Genomic DNA, 18,228 nt, shown 5'->3' with positions numbered 1-18,228 from the left:
GTGGGGTCTGGGGTGAGCTGGGGAGCTCGCGCTCTGTCCAAAAGTGGTGGCTGTTCCCCAGCATAGTTGGAGAGTCCAGCGCTGCCAGATCTTCTGAATATCTAAGCGAGCCTTGAAAACTTTTTTTTTTTCCCCTAATTGTTTGGGACTTACAAAGCTCTTTATGGAGCAAGAAAAACACTTCTTGGTCCAGTCCAGCATGTAGTCCTCCAGTTTGTCCCTTGAGGATGAAGAGGTGGAGGCTGTTATCAGCCTGAACGGTGCCGCCTCATCTGTAAAATGGGTACATTGATACCCAGCCGTCACAGGATCGTAGTAGGAATCAATGAGGATAGAGAATGCGAGAGGAAACCAAGTAACGGTCACTGAGCGATTACTCTGGGCTGGGCACTGTGCTCAGCCTTCCTACGCTTCTAAGTCTGAAACTCACAGAGGTTGCACAGGTGGGAAGTGGAGATGCTGGCATCTGAGCCTGCGCATCTGCTAATCCTTGGCTCCCAACTCCTGCTGTCTGGCAAAGGAAGGGTATTCAACAAACAAGCTTACATTCCCTTCTTCCTTTTCAACATCCCCTGGCACGACGTGGGCAGCAAAGATTTCACTCACTTGAAATCTCACTCCCGTCCAGGGATATCAGATTTTAGTCTGGCAAATACAAGATCGATACATCTGATTACGGCAAGCCCCATTATGAGGGAGGCGCCTCCCTCTGAGAATGATTTCCAGATCCCTGGCCGGCTTACATCCCAGTGCTTGGCTGATCCGGTTACAGCCAACTTCTCCATCAGCCAGGTAATTATAGGGTCTGTACTCTCATTCCACTTGGGGCCTCCCCAGGGAGGGCTGGGGAGGTGGAGGTGGGCTGGACTGAGCTTTCTGTCTTGTCATCTGGTAGCAATTTCCCTCTAATTCAGGGCAACAAACATTTATAGAGGGGCTCAATTTTATAGGGCATCCTACTGGGCAAAGTAAAGGGGACGAGACTGGTAAAATGCAGACCGCAGGGCACTCGCCCTCTCTGCCTTCTGGAGGGCAGCCTCAGGCCTCCCTGCCCTTCTCCCTCACACATAAAGGGGCGCCTGGCCCGCTCTCTCACTCTCCGCTCCATCTCTTCTGTGACCTCACTCATGGGATGGCGCCTTCCTTCCCCTCCCCAGGGCTAGAACAAGTACCAGTCAATCCCCAAACCCCAGCCACCCCAACCCAACACAATCCCTCAAACTATTTTCCCCTCGAAATATCCTCTCATCTCGCCCTCTCTCTTCTCAGCAAAATCACTGTCTCCTTCCCACTTCCCATTTACTCTTCAATCCTTGTCCTCACAGGGCTGCGATGGCAGGGGCTGGTATATGCGAGTGCTGGCACATATAAAGAGCTCAATGAGTCTTAGCTCTTACTGTCCACTGATGACTCTCTCAAGGGATACTGCAGTGGCCCGGGGACTGATCTCCTGTAAGTCTCAGCTCGCCAGTCTAGTCCCTATAAAGCGGTCTGGCTTCTCTTTCCAAGATGCACGTCTGATCACAGCGGGGACTTCCCGCTGCTGTTGGATCAGGGCCAAATTCCCCGCTGTGGTCTGCTGGGCCCTGCCTTTCTCACCAGTCTCCTCATGGGCCTCTTTTCTTGAATTCTCTGGGCTCCAGTCTTTGAAGTCTTCAATGGGCCATGACCCCATCCTCTGCTTGGACTACTCTTGCTCCTGTTCCATCACCTGGTGAGCTCCCTAAGACCTCAGCCATCGTTATAATTCTCATTGCAGAAATCCACTTGACTTGCTTATCTCTCCCCCATGTTAGTGAGCATGAGTCTACTTCAAGGCCTGATTGCTTAGGTACTTTAATGAATCCCCATTTCCAAGTATGGAAACCAAGGCCCAGCGAGGTTGAGAACCTTGTTGAAGGTTCTCCAGCCTCCGGCCATCGGGAAGCAGAGCTGGAATTCAAACCTAGGACTGACTCCAGACTAACGGTGCCGGTGCGTTAGCCTGAAGCACGCCTTGCTGGCTATCGCTTCCTCCCTGGGCTACCTCAGGATGCTCGCCTGTCCAGCCTCATGTCTCACCCTGGCGCCTCCACGCCGGTGCTAAAGCCAGGTGGTGCCCACCGCCCTACACTGGGTCACAGGCTCTTCTGGTTCCCACAGCACCTGCGAAGGCTTCTCTCCTAGAACCTATCTGTGTACTTGTCTGTCCCCTCCCTCGACTCTGGTCTTCTTGAGGACAGGAACTGTGTGTTTTATTTCTCCATTTCTGTCTCTAGTCCTGGCTCATACTAGGTGCTTGCGAAATAGTGAACGAGTGACTGACTACTTGGTTAATACATTGGGAATGATGTATTGGTTCTCATGGGTCATTCAGCAAAAATGTTTTGTCCATTTTTGTGTAATTCACAGATGAAGAAACCGAGGCACCCAAAGCTTAAATCATTCGCCCTAAGCTTACCACGACCCCTTTCAAATTAGACTGGACTTGACCAGCCTGACTCAGGGGAAATGATCCATTTCTCCCAAGCCCTCTATCTTTCTGGAAAATGTTAATGAATTAATTAACTCCATAATTTAATGCCTACTATGTATGAGTCACTGTTCTGTTGAACAAGTACTTCCCTCTTACCCTTGAAGCCATTGCCATCATCCACATGTGAGACCAGGGATTACGTTATAATTCTCATTGCAGAAATCCACTTGATGAGACCAGGGAAAACTGCAACATCGATCAGAGAGATCCCAGAAGGCCCCTGGTCTTGACAAACCCGGCAGAGCCTTGAGCTTTGGGTCACTGCCCTTTGCTGGGGTCTGGGCCTACAAAGTCTCCGCTGATCCATGTGGGAGCCAGATGCCTGCCCCAGTGCCCTTTCCTCCTCTGTCCCCTGTTGCCACTGAAGCATTGGAAGCAGGAGGAGCCTTGGGATTCCGGAAGTAAAGAGAAAACCCTGGAAAGCAAGAAGAGTCTGGGGGAGCTGACCTGAAGGGCAGATCCCCAAGGGACCTCCCTCCTTTCTTCCTAGAAATAATATTTTATAGAACAGCAGGGTCAAGAGGGATACGAAAGGTCACCGGGGCTTCCGGCTGGAAATGTCGCCATTTAGATTTTTTTGGGTCACGAAATTATTTCTTTAAAGAGCAAAGTAGGGCAGCCTAGAAGAGTGACAGGAACGCATTTCATTTTGGCGTTAGATACACTCCGATTCCACTGCAAGCTTCTCCGCTGTCTAGCTCAATGTCTTAGAGAAATTATCCAGCCTCTCTCGGTCTTGTTTTTCTCATCTAAAAAATCAGATAGGGGCTCAGACCAGGGAGGTGACAGTGAGGAGAGGAATGGTCAGATCCTGGAAGTATTTGGGGGTAGAGCCACCAGAAGACTAAGACTTGATCTCTGTTCCCTGCAATGCCCATGGCAGTGCTTTGCACATTAGAGCCCTTCAAGGATTTGTCGCATCCAAGGATTTGTTGAATGGATGGGCGACTACTCCATAAATCCCCACTACTCTTGCTAGGTACATTTTAATCCTCACAACAGTCCCAGACTGAGAGAGATTAGGAAACTTGCCAGAGGGCAGCTGTCCTCAAGTGGTGGAACTAAAATTGGGAGCCAACTGTGCCTGACTCCAAAGCCCAATGTTACTTAGCTTCACTCAACGCTGGGCACCCAGTGAGGCACAGAGGGGAGGGGACCTTACAGCCTCAGTAAGACATGGCTCCTGCCCTCAAATCTGGTGAGAGACAGAGAAACCAGTATACAAATTTAAAAGCAGTGTCTGGCGAATAACAGGTGCCAATAAATACGTTTTATCTTCGACTGGCTTAAGAGTCTTAACACTTTGCAGATATTTCTGTGGGGCCCAAAGGAGGCACCTAAGTTTGTTGGATGAAGGGCAAGGAAGAGACTGGAAAAGACTTCAGGAGGCGACATTTTGGGTGGACCTTGAAGAATAGGAGTTTGCCAAAAGCCAAGAGGCTTGGGAACCGGGAACAGCATGAAAGAATGAAAAGAAAGCTATCTGAGAAAATGGGCTTGGAAGAGTTTTGAAAAGTCACGGTGGGGAATATTATTAGTGTTAGTATTACCCCAGGTACCCCATGGCGCCAGCCCGAGATCAGCAGACTAGGGTGTCTGCCTTGACCCCCCGCCACGGGTCTGGCAGCCGACGCCCCGCTCCGCGTTCTCGTACTCTCCGGGTTTGTGTTCACCTCACCTCAGCCCTCCAGGGGGCGGGGCCGGAACGCTCTCTTAAGGACCATTCCCTAGGTGACGTCACTGCGGAGGCGGGGCTCAGGACTGTGGGCAGGGCCCGCTCGAGGGGGCGTGGCCCCACGAAGCTAGTAGCCCCGCCCCAAGCGAGGCCTTGGCCGGAAGTCCTCCCGCCTCCGCTCGCCTCCATGCTCCCTTCAGTCCCTCCTCTTAACTCCGCGCACAAGGTCATGTCCCGGAAGTGAAGGGGCCATGTTGATGGGTGACCCCGGGATAGGTACCCGGCGAGAGGCGAATCCGAAGAAGTGGTAGCGCGCAGTCCGTGGGTGAGTGAGGGGAGGAATAAGGGCCTGTGGCCGGGGGCTGGGGCTCACTGAGCCTCCTCTCCGGGCTACGGCCGGCGCCTGCCATCCGACCCGGGGCTCCCGGCCGGAACTACCGGCCTGGCCGCCGGGGGTCTCACCCTAGTCCTCCCTGGACGTTTTCTTGCAAGGCCGCTCCGTGACTCCGCCCCAGACTCCAGAGGCCTCCCGGGGCCCCCGAGCTGACCTGTCCCAGGCTCGGGGTCTCTCCACCGCGACTCGGCCCGGCCTCCCCCAGGGTCCAGGGAGGAATTGGGGACCCGTCGGGGCTCAGCCGCCAACTCACCGAGAGACCTTGTAGTAACAGCCCTCGCGTGACAGTCGCCTCCTACCTCATAAAGCACTTTTTCTGTTAATTTTCCGGATTTATCTCTCCTACTCCGGGAGGCCCTTGGGGCCGAGCGGAGCTGTAATACAATTGAGGAAAAAGGGACAGGGACAGTGGCTTGCTCAAGTTCGCACAGGAAGTTAGCAAGGCCAGAGGCTGATGACTAGCTGACTTCGGGCCCACAGTACAGATCACTTTACCAGTCCAGTACCTACCCTACTTAGTCTCATTCCTTTATTTCTGAAACCGGAGTGATCTTTTCTTCCAGGTAGGACGTGAGGATTCGCTTTTTCATTCAGCTTATTTTTTGAGTTCCTGGTATTTGACAGGCGCTGTGCTGGGAAAGTTTGTAGAGCACCCAGAAGTGGCCGTACACATGGTAAGGCCCCAGCAAGTGGTATCTATTCTTACAGAGGCAGTCAAAATTGGGGTCAGGAGTTCAGCCCTCCTTTACAGTTGTGTGACATGGGCAAGTGACTTCCCAAAGGGGGGCTAATGATGGCACTGAGATTTTCGACAGAATGAGATGAGTTGTTATGTGGGACTTGCGTGGTATATTGTAAACAGTGTTCAGTATTGTTCTTACGAGCCTTGACCACTTTGTAGGTTCTGTACTTGTGTAAGCGTTTATTGTTACTAAAGGAGGATGGTAGCAGTTTATGTGGAACTAAATTTAATATTTATTGAGCACTTACAAACCGTGCTAGGTGGCACTAATAAGCCCTCTTCCAGATAGAGTGCTTAGTATGTGCCAAGTGCTGTTCTAAACATGTTCATATACATTAACTCATTTAATCCTTATGCCAACCATATGGGCAGAATACAGTTTTAATCCTCATTTTACAGATGAGAAACTGAGGTAAGCACCGAGGGGTTAAGAAACTTGCCCAAGGTAATCAGCTCATTAGTGGTGCTGCCAGGATTCGAATATGGCTGAGAGTCTTTGTCTGTCAGCCACTCTAGACCACCCCTTGTGGGGAAATTCTGTTTTAGGTGCTTTACGTGCATCATCTCACACAGTTCTCAAAATAACCCTGTGTAGTAGGTAATGTTAACTGAATATCTCCATTTTACAAGTGAGGGAGCTGATGCTTAGAGGGATAAGTACTTTGCCCAAAGTCATATGGCAGGCAAGTGGGAACGAAGCCCAGGCAGTACAGCTTCTAAGCCCTGGCCCTTGTACTTTCTCGAAAGGGAGGCGATGAAGAGGCTGGGGTCTCTGAGACCTAGAATAAGAATTTTAGATAGTCTTTATAGGCCCTTTTGTCACTAATTCTGATTCTAGGCTTCTTTTTTTTTTTCCCTTCTGCTTATAGCTTGACACCCGGCCCCTGCCAGTCCCCCATGGCCCCATGGAGCCGAGAGGCGGTGCTGAGTCTCTACCGGGCTCTGCTGCGCCAAGGCCGAGAGCTTCGCTACACTGATCGGGACTTCTACCTTGCCTCCATCCGTCGTGAGTTCCGGAAAAATCAGAAGCTAGAGGATCCTGAGGCCCGGGAGAGACAGCTGGAAAAGGGCCTGGTCTTCCTCCACAGCAAACTGGGGGGGATCATTTAGGATCCTCTCCATCCTAATTCCAAGGAAAAGAAGACAGAGGTGCCTTCTGTACACACTCCCACTCTCTCCCACCCCCACCTCACAGATGCAGTAAGAAGCCTCAGGTAGGTAGACCCTTGTACCTACAGGTTTCATTTCCAATTCAGGGGACGAGGAGAGGGAGACCCTTTTAGCGACCAAAGTCCTTTAGTCATTGGAAATCAGTGGAGGAACCATAGACATATTAACAGAAGTATGTTCCCTTATTGTGTTTCAAGTCCCTCCAGAACAGGATTGTTATCACCATCTTATTTCAAATAGAGCATTTTACACATGAAAATGTTAGGAAAAACGTTTCGGTTCCAGGCCAGCTCATTCCTCAGTGCATTTAGTTATCTTGTGGGTTAGATCACGTTCCCCACAACATAACTACACTGTTACAACACAATCTGTAAAGCAAAGTATAGTGTACAGATGTCAGAGGACGTTGTCTGGTCCTGTTGCTAATAGCTGTGAGATTTAGGGCAGATCACTAAACCTTTCCAGGCCTCTTTCCTCATTTGTAAAATGGAGGTAATAGTACCTGCCTCTTCAGGTTATTATGAGAATCAAATGAGACAGTGCACACGCAGCACTTGGAGTGGTGCTTGGCGAGTGCCATTTAGCTCTGTGTACTCCTGGCATTCCTGTAGGCTCTGGGATAGAGATGAATGATGTGGCTTATCAAGGGACTCGATCTAACGCAGAGATCAGTGGGAAGTAATACCAGTGTGGGCAGCTCTGTGTTAGGGCCAGGTACAGAGCTCAGAGACAGATGAGAACCTAGCTGCCTTGGGTAGGTGATGGTAGGGAGAATCATAGGTAGCTATAGAAAAAGGCAGACCTCAAATGAAAAATAGAAGCTCACTGGGCAGCCGGACAAGAACAAGCAAGTGTGGAGGTGAAAGCTGTACTTTGTAGTCTGGAAACTTGAGTCTGGTGTGGCTAGAATGGCGTACCTGTAAGGCAGATGGCTGGAGCTGAGTGGGGCCAGGTATGGAAGGACATTGAATACTCTACTGAGGTTGTGACATCTGATAGTGAGGGGACTATCACAGCTTTGTGAGTGGGGGAATGACATGGGAGACGGATCATGGCAGTGATAGTGTGGAGAATAAACCGGTGAGAGATACTAGAGACAGTGAATCCGGCCACATGAGACCGAGGGACTGAGGTGGTGGGGTGGCCGCCCATAAACACAGCATGTACAGCAGTGAGACTTGGCGACCAGTTGGCTGAGGCTGGCAGAAGAGAAGAATGAAGGATAACTGAGGCGGAAGGCTTGCCAACCGGGTGGAGGGTGCTGTTTTTAACTGCAAGAGAGAAAGCAGGAGGAGGAGCCTTACATAATGGCTTGTGCTTCTCCTCAGCCACTCAGGGTGATCGGCAGACCCGCCTTTGCAGTGTAGGACTGGGGTGGGTTGTGGCCCAGGGGCGCCTCCCCGCACAAAGAAGGGCAGTGGGTCTGGAAGTGAAATAGTGACTTACTGGGTCTTTGTGTTCCAATCTGTTTTGACTGTGAGTTGGGTTACAGGTTGCCACCACCACCTCTGTGTATCAAACACTGCTGGCCCTGGGGACACAGCAGTGAATGAGCCAAAATGCCCAAGAAGCTTATGGTCTAGTGTTTAATAGAGAGGAAAGGTGAATGAGGTCAGGGTGCAGGCTACTTAGGATCCCTGTAAACTATTTCTTCCCAGCAGCGTGAGCTCTAGGTTCAAATCGACTACACAACTTACTGATGTGGTGGCTCTGGGCCAGTTACTTAACCTTTGCCTCAGTTTCTTCTGTAACTGGGGGACAGCAATACGACAGACCTCATGGGATTGTTGTTGTGAGGATTAGGGGAATTAATATTGTGTAAAATGTCCAGTACGTGGTACACACTCAGTATACGTTAGCTAGTCTCATGTGTAGTCAAGCCAGACATGTTTAAGTCATGTGACTTTTTAAAATAACATAACATGGAATTTTCATAGTTCTGTGCTGTCACTTGAGGTGCTGCAGGCCCCGTGTTACTCATCACCCCTACTATATTGGGGTGATGAGTATTTCTATTCCCATTTTTATATTTAAGGAGACATTAAATACGTTGCCTGAAATGTTGGCAACGCTCAGATTCTCCATTCCCCACCCTGCCCACCAGGTCATTGTTCCTTCTTTTAAATATTTTAACCATCTTTTAGTGTACAATTCAGTAGTGTTAAGAATATTCACCTTGTTGAATAACTATGGTGTACACTTGGAATTAAAATAATACTGTATGTTAGCTATATTTTAATAAAAATATTTTTAAAGAAAAAAAGAATATTCATTGTTCACCTGAAACTAATACAAAATAATATTGAATGTCAACTGTAATTGAAAAAAAGGGGGAAAAAAAGAAAATTCACATTGTTGTATAACACATCTCCAGAACTATTTTATCTTGTAAAACGAACTACGTGGTTAAACAACAGTGCTCCTTCGCGGTTGCACCGAGGGCCCAGGCCCCTCTCCCCTTGCCGAGTGCAGATCCTGTCTCCTGCTAGGCCCCAGGGCGGTGCAGCGGAACCTGAGTGGCGGGCGGACAGTGCATAAGCACTTTCAGCCGGAACGAGCTACGTTTTAAAATAGGAACTTTTATCTCCCTGTCTGAGCTCGTGGATGCTCTCCTCTCCCAGGTCACCAGGTCTTTCACGTCACCTGGTCCTTGGAGGGGGAGGAGCACATTGCACGGGAGAGAGTAGGAAAAGCCTTTTCACAAGCCTCTTCAACTTAGCAGTTTGAGTCTCAAGCCCAGGATAACATCAGCGTGAGTTTTAGAGGCCGTTCTTAGCTCCATCTCAGAAGGTCGGCTGTAACTCAGGACAGTCTGGATTGCTCATTGCCTTCTGGAACTTGACCTTTTCCCCTGTAGGTAGAAATTTTAAAAGATTTTGTGACAGCCCACATTTGTGGAGTACTTTTACAGTTTATAGTGTGCACATACAATATTTTAGTAGATGTATTTTCCTCACTACTACCCTATGATTTAGGTCACGTAGGCATCATTATCCCCTTTTCATAGCTGAGGGGTTAAGTAACTCATTTGAGGTCACCCAGCCAATAAGTCAGGGTTCAAAGGCAAGTTGTCAGTCTCAGGATTTCTGACTCGAAAACGCAGACTCTTTTCTAGTCTGCCACATCACCGCCTTGCTCTTACCAGTCATCGGATGGGCCAAGGACTAAATGGCCCAGGGAGGTTCCCTGTGGCTTCTGCTCGGAAGGAGGATGTGCCCTTCTGGGCCATTGCATCACATCCGAGGATCATTTAGAGGGTGCCTGCATCCCGTGGTTCTCCCTGTTGTAATAAAAATTATGTCAGTAAAGGTTCTTTTGTTTAAATAAAACAGTGGTCATTGTTATGTGTGGGAACCATGTAACATTCTGCATGATCCTGATTGGGTTACTCTGTCCCATCTCTGTCTCAGTGGCTACTGGAGAGAGAATGCCTAGCGTTTTTGCGTGACTCCACCAGAGTTGAATTCTTCTTGGCCATGTTTGCTCTGTATGTATATTTCTCTGGGAATATTTTTCATTTGGCCAACGGGTCAAATGTGAAGCTTCTATTGACTGTAAAAAGTGGAGAAAAGAAAGGTGCCACCAAGGTTGTGAACTCTAATTAGGAAAAAAGTATTTTTGGACTTGACATTGACTCTTAGATAACTCGATTGCTGGAATAAGTAGAGTTAGAAATGTTTCTTTTTTGGGGGCGGGGAGGTATAGGCAAGGGGCATGAGATATGACACTAGCAATCCCCAGTTGTAACATGGTATGAGAAAGAATGTTCCCTTACACGGAAGATGCACCCAGCGACCCTGTCTCTCCCTGTCTCATTCTGGGTATACTGGGATTCTGAATGGTCTACAGCTGAGTTTCTCTTTGTACTTCCTGGTGTACAGGACATGGGAGGTAGAAGGGAGTAGCAGTATTAAGAGCAAAATTCAGATTCGAACCACTTTGTCCCCTTGTGTCTGGGTCGTGCCCAGGGTTCTGACTCCATGGGCAATGGGCTTATCTGGGGACCAGGGGGACTTCATTCAGGATGACTCCGTTGCCAGGTAGCAGATGTGTGCTTGCCTCGCTTGAGCACTGTACGGGAGGCTAGCTGCTTCTCTATTGTGCCCAGGAACTCCTTTTAGGTGTCCACATTTTTAGTTCATTTTCCATTTACATTTGAGCAGATAGGTTTCTTTGTGTTTCAGTTGACAGCTAGGTGTACAGTATCCTTTGTATTTATTCTCAATTTCATAGTCTCACCTGAGCTTACAGGACCCCCAACACACTTTGCCCAAGAGACAGCATTTGTCAAGTGGGAGTGTCCACAGAGGGTTAGTTTCTTCTTGGGACTTTCTCACGTGGACTTGTAGTCATGTTCCCATGTGCAGGACGTTTGGTCCGTGTTATTTTGTGAGGTTTTTGTTCTTGCAGAAAGTAGAATAGGAAGAGTTTGATTTGGGTTAGGGTAAAGTACAGTAGAAGGTATCATGCTAGGAGTTGGGAATCCTGAGTTCTCGAGGTGTCTCTGGGACCTCTAGCAAGTCACTTCCTTCAGTGGGAAGTGATGCGATGGGATTAGATTAGCCTCCTCTAATCTATGAGACCTCAGATCTAACCTTACTCGAAGGAGTGGCCAAATGATCAAAACATAGTCTGTGTTATACCGTTGGGAAGGGGCAGGGAGGGGTTGTGTTACGTGGTGGGATGCTTCACTCTAATGCAAGAAAGGATTGAAATAAGCTTAGTACTCCCTGTAATCACAGCCGGTTAGTGGAGAGGTTTTCCCATGGCGAGCGTGATCTGTCCCCCCTTGCATCTGCATACATCACGGGGACATGGTATCTCACTTTCAACCCTAGAGCGTGTAGTGCTAGAGGCAGGAGGACTGGCTGGAACTCACTGTACCCTGAACTGGTTGGGGACTGGCCGATGGAGGAGACAGGAGGGACATTTCTTGGGGTCTCAAATGGCGATAGCTGTGTTCTACCTTCATCTTCAGGTGAGCAATGGCAGGCGCCGGTGAGCGCAAAGGCAAGAAGGATGATAATGGCATCGGCACAGCCATTGATTTCGTGCTCTCCAATGCCCGGCTGGTGCTGGGGGTGGGTGGAGCAGCCATGCTGGGCATCGCTACGCTGGCGGTTAAGCGGGTAAGTGCCTGCAGCCTGGGCCAGGGGTGGAGAGGTAGGGAGGCCGCCTCTGCAAAGTGAAGCTGACTCGGAACAAGACTTTGATAGTGCCCATGGGCATGGAACTTGGTCATTTGGCATTATTAGATGAGACCTTGAGAGATTCAGTTAAGTCTACTAGGTCTCTGCCCTAAATAAATCATTGGCGATAAAAATAAAGAAAATAAAGAAGTTTATCACAGAGAGTAAAAAATTGTAAATAACCAAAAATATCCTTCCTTGACTACCTTATAGCAACACCCCCACTGCACATACACTTCCTATTTCCCTTTCCTACTTAATTTTCTTAACATTTATCTCTGTCTTTATTCTTTATATTTAACTCATTTATGTATTGCCTGGGTCGCTCTACTAGACTGCAGACTCCACGAGGGCAGAGATTGGGTCTCTTTGTTTAGTGGTTTGTTTTATGTACCTAGAACAGTGCCTAGCACATAGCAGCCACTCAGTATTTGTTAAATTAATCACTGTTCATCATTACATTCATAAGGTACAGTGAGTATAGTCAGAAAATGTACCAAATATTAAAGACCGATTCATTTTTAGTGATATGGGGAAATGATGATAAGTAAAAAAGTCAGGTTTCAAAAGTATGTATAGTGTAGGATCCTAATTACATAAACTTATTTTTCTAGAAAGAAACCAGAATATTAACATTCCTGGACTGTGATATTATGGATAAATCTATTTCTTATTTATATCATCTAGTATGTCCTGAGCTCTTCTGTATGGAGAGAAGTATTCCATAATCTAGAATATAATAAAGGTATTGAAAAATAGTCGTTTAGAACTCACAAGCGCAAAGCCGCTGGGAAGGAGGGACACAGGAAGGAGGGACACGTGCGGGGTCCTCTCTGCTGTTTCAGATGTACGACAGGGCAATCAGCGCCCCTACCAGCCCCACCCGCCTGAGCCACTCAGGGAAGAGGAGCTGGGAAGAGCCAAACTGGATGGGCTCCCCGCGACTGCTGAACAAGGACATGAAATCAGGCCTGAGCCGTTCCCTGCAGACCCTTCCCACAGACTCCTCGGCCTTTGACACAGGTGAGAAAGCAGGTTGCCCCTCCGGGACCTATCTCTGGCCTCTCACTCCTACTCCCGCATTCAGCAAACATTTCTTGAGTGCTAGGTGCAGGCGCCATGCTAGCACTAGCACTTGGCTTTCGTGCCAAGCCTTTCTTTCTGGGGCCGAAGCAGCCACGGCCTGATGGGAAGAGCTCACGTGCCTCTCTCTCTTGCCTTGGCAGATACATTCTGCCCACCCCGGCCCAAGCCATTGTCCAGGAAGGGCCAGGTAGACTTGAAGAAGTCACGACTCCGCATGTCCCTGCAGGAGAAACTTCTTTCTTACTACCGGAACCGGGCCGCCATCCCTGCCGGTGAGCAGGCTCGGGCCAAGCAAGCTGCTGTGGACATATGTGCCGAGCTCCGGGGCTTCCTGCGGGCCAAGCTGCCTGACATGCCACTTCGGGACATGTACCTCAGTGGCAGCCTCTATGATGACCTGCAGGTAACAAGGTGGTTCTCACGAAGGGTGGGGCTGGGTACTGACCAGGGTGCTTCTTGATCCTGCTGTTGGTACAGAGATCACACTGTCCCAGGCTTGCAAAAAGACTGAACTCTGTACACTGCAGGAACTTTTTCGAGATCCCTGTCTTGAGTCATCTTTAACCCTTTCTTGTATTTTAGTCATACGACTTCTAGGAAACCATAAGAGGCGACCTCCTTCCTGTAGTCTTGTCCCTGTCTCTCCTTTCTCTCTTGGGTCTTCAAGGCTTGAGGGATGTCCTGTGTACTTATGTGTCCAGGGATTATGTGACACGTGGAATGAGCATGGGCTCTGGTGTCCGATGGACCTGGGTTTAAATCCTCACTCTACCTGAATTGCTATAGTGACAGGAAAGAATTCTTAGTTGGTGGGACCTGTGCGGTGAAAGCTTGTCTCTTGAGAAGATTAAATCCCTCAAAACCTTTTTAATTTGCTCCAACAGGTGGTGACAGCTGACCACATCCAACTCATTGTGCCCCTCGTGCTGGAGCAGAACTTGTGGTCGTGTATCCCTGGCGAGGACACCATCATGAATGTCCCTGGCTTCTTCCTGGTTCGTCGTGAGAATCCAGAGTACTTTCCTCGCGGGAGTAGTTACTGGGACCGCTGTGTAGTAGGGGGCTACCTCTCCCCAAAGACAGTGGCAGACACGTTTGAGAAGGTAGTGGCCGGCTCCATCAATTGGCCGGCCATAGGGTCTCTCTTGGACTATGTGATCCGACCGGCACCACTCCCAGAGGCCCTGACTCTGGAAGTGCAGTATGAGCGTGACAAACATCTCGTCATTGACTTCCTGCCATCAGTGACCCTCGGTGACACTGTCTTGGTGGCCAGACCACATCGGCTAGCCCAGTATGACAACCTGTGGCGGCTGAGCCTGCGTCCCGCTGAGACGGCTCGCCTGCGGGCTTTGGACCAGGCCGACTCGGGCTGCCGATCTCTGTGCCTCAAGATCCTCAAGGCCATATGCAAGTCCACCCCGGCTCTGGGCCACCTCACTGCCAGCCAGCTCACCAATGTCATCCTCCACTTGGCCCAGGAGGAGGCTGACTGGTCTCCAGATATGCTGGCTGACCGATTCCTGCAGGCCTTGAGGGGACTCATCAGGTACCTGGAGGCCGGAGTCCTGCCCAGTGCCCTAAACCCCAAGGTGAACTTATTTGCAGAGCTCACCCCTGAAGAAATAGATGAATTGGGATACACTCTCTACTGCTCATTATCCGAGCCGGAGGTGCTGCTGCAGACGTAGGGCAGGCGGAGGCCAAAGTGGGTGTTGGGTGGTCAGGCCCTGGATTCTCTGTTAGAAACACTTGGCTACATAGTTGGTGCCTCACAGTGTCCCTAGGTGCCTCCTGTCTTGCTGGTCATCACCCTGGTCACTTCATGCTGATTAGAATGACATCTCTTAATCTCTTATTTTCTCAAACCCAACCCTTTCTATTTTTGTTACCAAACACTGTGCTCCCTACTCCTCCCCTCCCCCTTACTCTAGGCTAATTTTTCTGGAATGAATTGAGAAGGTGGAGCACTAGCCAGAGCTGTTGAGACCACTTGATGTTTTGCATGTGGCCCAGGTTTTCCGCTCCTATCTGTCCTCCCTGCCTTGTCCTTTGACCTGTTCCGCTTCGGCGTCTTCTCTTTTTCTCTTGTTTTCACGCTTTCTGTTTTGCTCCTTTCCTGGAGTACACCCGCCTAACTAATCAAGGTGTTGCCTTTTAGTTGAATGTCACTGAAGTTACGATTGCATGTTTCCAAGCTGAACTCGGCAGAGTGCTCAGACAGTATTTAGGGTTTCTGCCGGTAAAGTGGTGGAAGGGCTGGCCTTTGACGCAGGTTCCTGGAGAAGCAGCCCAACCCCCCACCTCCTGGCCAGTTCACATCCCTAAGTGCTGAGAAGGTCTTTCATGGGAACATTGTTACCCACGGGGAGCTGAGCGCTCAAGATAAACTGGATGCGAAATTATTTGGAGATTGTGTTTCTTAGTGGCCATGAGTGAGAGTGCAGCCTGGGGGAACCAGAAGCAGTAAGGGGACCTGGGAGAGGATGTGTCCTGTCTGATGTCTGCACCTCACCCGGACCAATGCTGCTGTGTGCAGGAGTCAGATGAGGGAGGGAAGGGGCTGCAGGGGCCGCATCTCTGCAGGAGTGCTTCGCTCACCCGCTTCCTTGCCTTCTTGCCAATTAGGACGGGGTCTTCAGGGACACTGCCTTAGAGGTAGAGGTCAAAGGAAGGTTGACAGGTGGCAGAAAATCTAGTCACCAGTTGGGGTTTGGTGGCCATATTCTCCCTTGTCAGGCACTTTGTTTCTGGGATGTTGCCTTAGAGCAGGGACAGGCCCAACGGTCTGCCATAGCAATGTGAGAGGGCTGCTTGCCGAACTCGCCGGGCACCTCCAGAGGCCAGAGGGCAAGCACACATGCGCAGACTCACCGCCCCCCACCCCCAAATCCTGTCTCACACACCTAGGATCGGTGCTGCCTGGGAAGAGAGTGCGTGGATTCAACACACACGCAGGGAGGTGGGGACTCTACCTTCTTGTTTCTGGCTGCTAAAATTGCACTATGTATTTCAATGTAAAAAGTATCCTGAAGGTGGGGAGGAGTGTTTAGTACACCATGCCAGGGCATCTTCTTTTGTGGGGTTTTTTTCTCTTCGTGGCAAGAGCCTGATGATAATTCTGTTTCTCATCTGCCCATCCAGTATTTCGTTCTCCATCCATCAAGTCTTACTATTTTTTCTGTTCTTACTACCTCCATCAGTAAGATTCTGGTGAAGCTCTCTGCAGCTGTCTCATTCCTTCCCAATGACAACAACATGAAATGACTCTTTAAATAGCATTGAAACCTCAGCTACCCTCTGAATTTAGGGTAGAGATTCCTGTCTCCTTTTTGTCATGGATTAGGAGGTTGAGAACTGGAGTTAACCTCGGCCATATTTGGAGAATCTTCTTGCCTCCTCTCATGTATGCAAGGGATCCTTAAAGTGGTTCAGTTGTTTCATTTGCATGAGGTATTGAGAAAGAATTGAAAAATATAAAGCCCAAAACCCTGAGACAGATTCTGCACCCTGGCTGTTCATTAGAACCAAATTGGAGTTTTCAAAAAATCTACATGCCAGAGTGCTGCCCTGGGTGAGTGGTGGGGGTGAGGGGTGGAGGGTGGGACCTGGCGTGGCACCCAGTAGAGGGGAGGGAGAGGGCGGGTTGAAAGTGTTGCAAAAGCATGGGTTATTGTTCACTGAGATATTTCCTGGTTATTATAAAACCTACAATTTTTGCAAGCTGGTGTTTCCTGCCAAATTCCATATAAAACATTGGAAGGAAAGCTTAAGAAAGAAAAGATTTGAAAGAGCGAGTCCCACATTATCAAAGCTAAGTATAACTGATCTGTTTATCTTCTCTCTTAAAGAGCATCTTTCTAAGGGCATCTCTGTCTCAACTATGTTTCACAAAGCCAAAAACCGTAACTTTGCCATTTCCCAAGCAAGAACCTCTTAGAAGTCCTCAGAACTAGAGGCAGAGGAAGTCTCAGCCCTGGTCCCGGTGGTTTTGCTGACTGACTGGGCACGCCTCACCATAAAACATGGAAGACAGTCAAGTGCTTTGAGATTCTTGGAAGAGGGCAACAGTCTGCCCCTCACCTTTTTTAATCTTTGGGGAAAGATGTAGTGCCTTTCCCCACCATTCCGCCTCCTACTCAGCAGAACTCCCATCTTTCCTGAAGTAATAGCATCTGGTCTTCTCCATCTGGAATTTTTTTGCGCTATCTAGGTTAGCAAACACATAGCCTAATGCTTAAAATATATACTCATTATCTTGAAAACCTAATCAATTCCAAAGTGTATTTTGGTTTTCCCTGTTGCCCCTTCCTAAAAAACGAGTTCAGGACAACAATATTTTTCTTTACACATTTGGTTGTGACCTTTTTTTCCCCAAAGAAAATAACCGAAGCGCTTGTTTGGAAAAGCCGTATTGAGGCCTACCTACTCTCTTCCCTCCTGGCCCCTGGTGGTACACTGGGTCATACTCCAGATTAGCCAAGTTTGCTTCCCTTGTACTCCACTCAAGTTGAGAGCTCAAATGGTGTTGATGAGGAATAAGCTTCAGGATCCTGGAGAGGCCCTAAGGGGTTACTGTATGTGGGGAATCTGTGTGTGTGACCAGAGTCCTCTTCTGTGGTGCATCTTCCTTGAGACGAAAACCCTGGCTGAGAACATCTGCTCTCACAGGATCTGTTAGAACTCTGCCCTTCCTGCTGAAGCTCAAGGCCAAGGAGAATGGTAAGAGACGCTTAGGACTAGAACTGTGAGGCTGCAGCCCTTTTAGACACTGCTGATTCTAAGTGGCCAAAATACCAGAGATGTGGCTTCTGGGGTTAACCGCATACAGTGTGTTGTTTACCTTTCCTTTGAATCACCTTGTAGTCTTTAAATTCTTGGTCCCTGAGGCCAAGTGCACAACTTGCCTTCCAGTCACTTGCCTGCCCTTCAGTAGCAGTTGATATGTTTGGCTGGTAGATTGGGAATCAGTCACCAGTCTTTGTCCTGTCTTGGTTAGCGCCATATAGAAGCCAGCTTAACCGTGAGACCCAGAGAACTGCTGTCCTTTTTCTCCTTGAGGGAGGAAATAAAGTTGGAGAACATGATGTCCTTCCACAGCATGGGAAGGAGAAAATAAAAGTCTTTCCAACAGCTCTGACTTTTCGTGTGTGGTGTGAAACATTTTCCTACATAGTGATACTGGTTCTTGATTTTAGCTAGAACCTTTGAAATACTTGGTCTGGGTCTCCATAATAGAATGGATGGGACAAGCTTCCACTGCAGTCATTCTTCCATGACTTCTGCAGTGTCAAAACTGGGGCAGTGTTACTTTCTTTAATTCTTGACTATCTGCATGGTCATCCCTCAGGAGGCACTGATAAGTCTCTCCATACAGCAAAAGGAGGACATGCCCCGTGGGTCCTTAATTAAGCCTTTGGAAGACTAGCGTGGTGGCTCAGGGAGTCTTACTGCCTT

General features: G+C 49.0%; 1 protein-coding gene across 5 annotated transcripts; it reads left to right on the top strand.

Moving 5' to 3' along the window:
• Window positions 1-4,353: 4,353 nt before the first annotated feature.
• MIEF1 (mitochondrial elongation factor 1) lies at window positions 4,354-16,272 on the top strand. 5 transcript variants are annotated; one of them, XM_011369093.2, is made up of 7 exons: window positions 4,354-4,515; window positions 6,196-6,540; window positions 9,907-9,983; window positions 11,475-11,625; window positions 12,531-12,708; window positions 12,912-13,174; window positions 13,656-16,272. In XM_011369093.2, exons 4-7 carry the CDS (start codon window positions 11,482-11,484, stop codon window positions 14,460-14,462), a joined length of 1,392 nt encoding a protein of 463 aa, XP_011367395.1. In that variant the 5' UTR covers window positions 4,354-4,515; window positions 6,196-6,540; window positions 9,907-9,983; window positions 11,475-11,481; the 3' UTR covers window positions 14,463-16,272. The 5 variants fall into 5 exon arrangements, with proteins under 5 accessions (XP_011367395.1, XP_011367396.1, XP_011367393.1 ...); XM_011369091.2 differs by lacking the exon at window positions 9,907-9,983 and adding an exon at window positions 5,209-5,258 and having other exon boundaries at window positions 4,356-4,515; XM_011369092.2 differs by lacking the exon at window positions 9,907-9,983 and adding an exon at window positions 5,148-5,258 and having other exon boundaries at window positions 4,356-4,515.
• The last annotated feature ends 1,956 nt before the right edge of the window (window positions 16,273-18,228 follow it).

This window comes from Pteropus vampyrus, unplaced genomic scaffold, assembly GCF_000151845.1.
Source record: "Pteropus vampyrus isolate Shadow unplaced genomic scaffold, Pvam_2.0 Scaffold145, whole genome shotgun sequence".
NCBI classification, from domain to species: Eukaryota; Metazoa; Chordata; class Mammalia; order Chiroptera; family Pteropodidae; genus Pteropus; species Pteropus vampyrus.
Note: the sequence above shows the minus strand (reverse complement) of the source record. Positions and strands in the feature narration are given on the sequence as shown.

Coding starts and splice junctions, on each gene's coding strand:
- MIEF1 (XM_011369093.2), top strand. CDS start 11,482: ATGGCAGGCGCCGGTGAGCGCAAAGGCAAGAAGGATGATAATGGCATC. Junction 12,709..12,911: donor CTCCTCGGCCTTTGACACAG/GTGAGAAAGCAG, acceptor TTGCCTTGGCAG/ATACATTCTGCCCACCCCGG. Junction 13,175..13,655: donor GCCTCTATGATGACCTGCAG/GTAACAAGGTGG, acceptor TTGCTCCAACAG/GTGGTGACAGCTGACCACAT.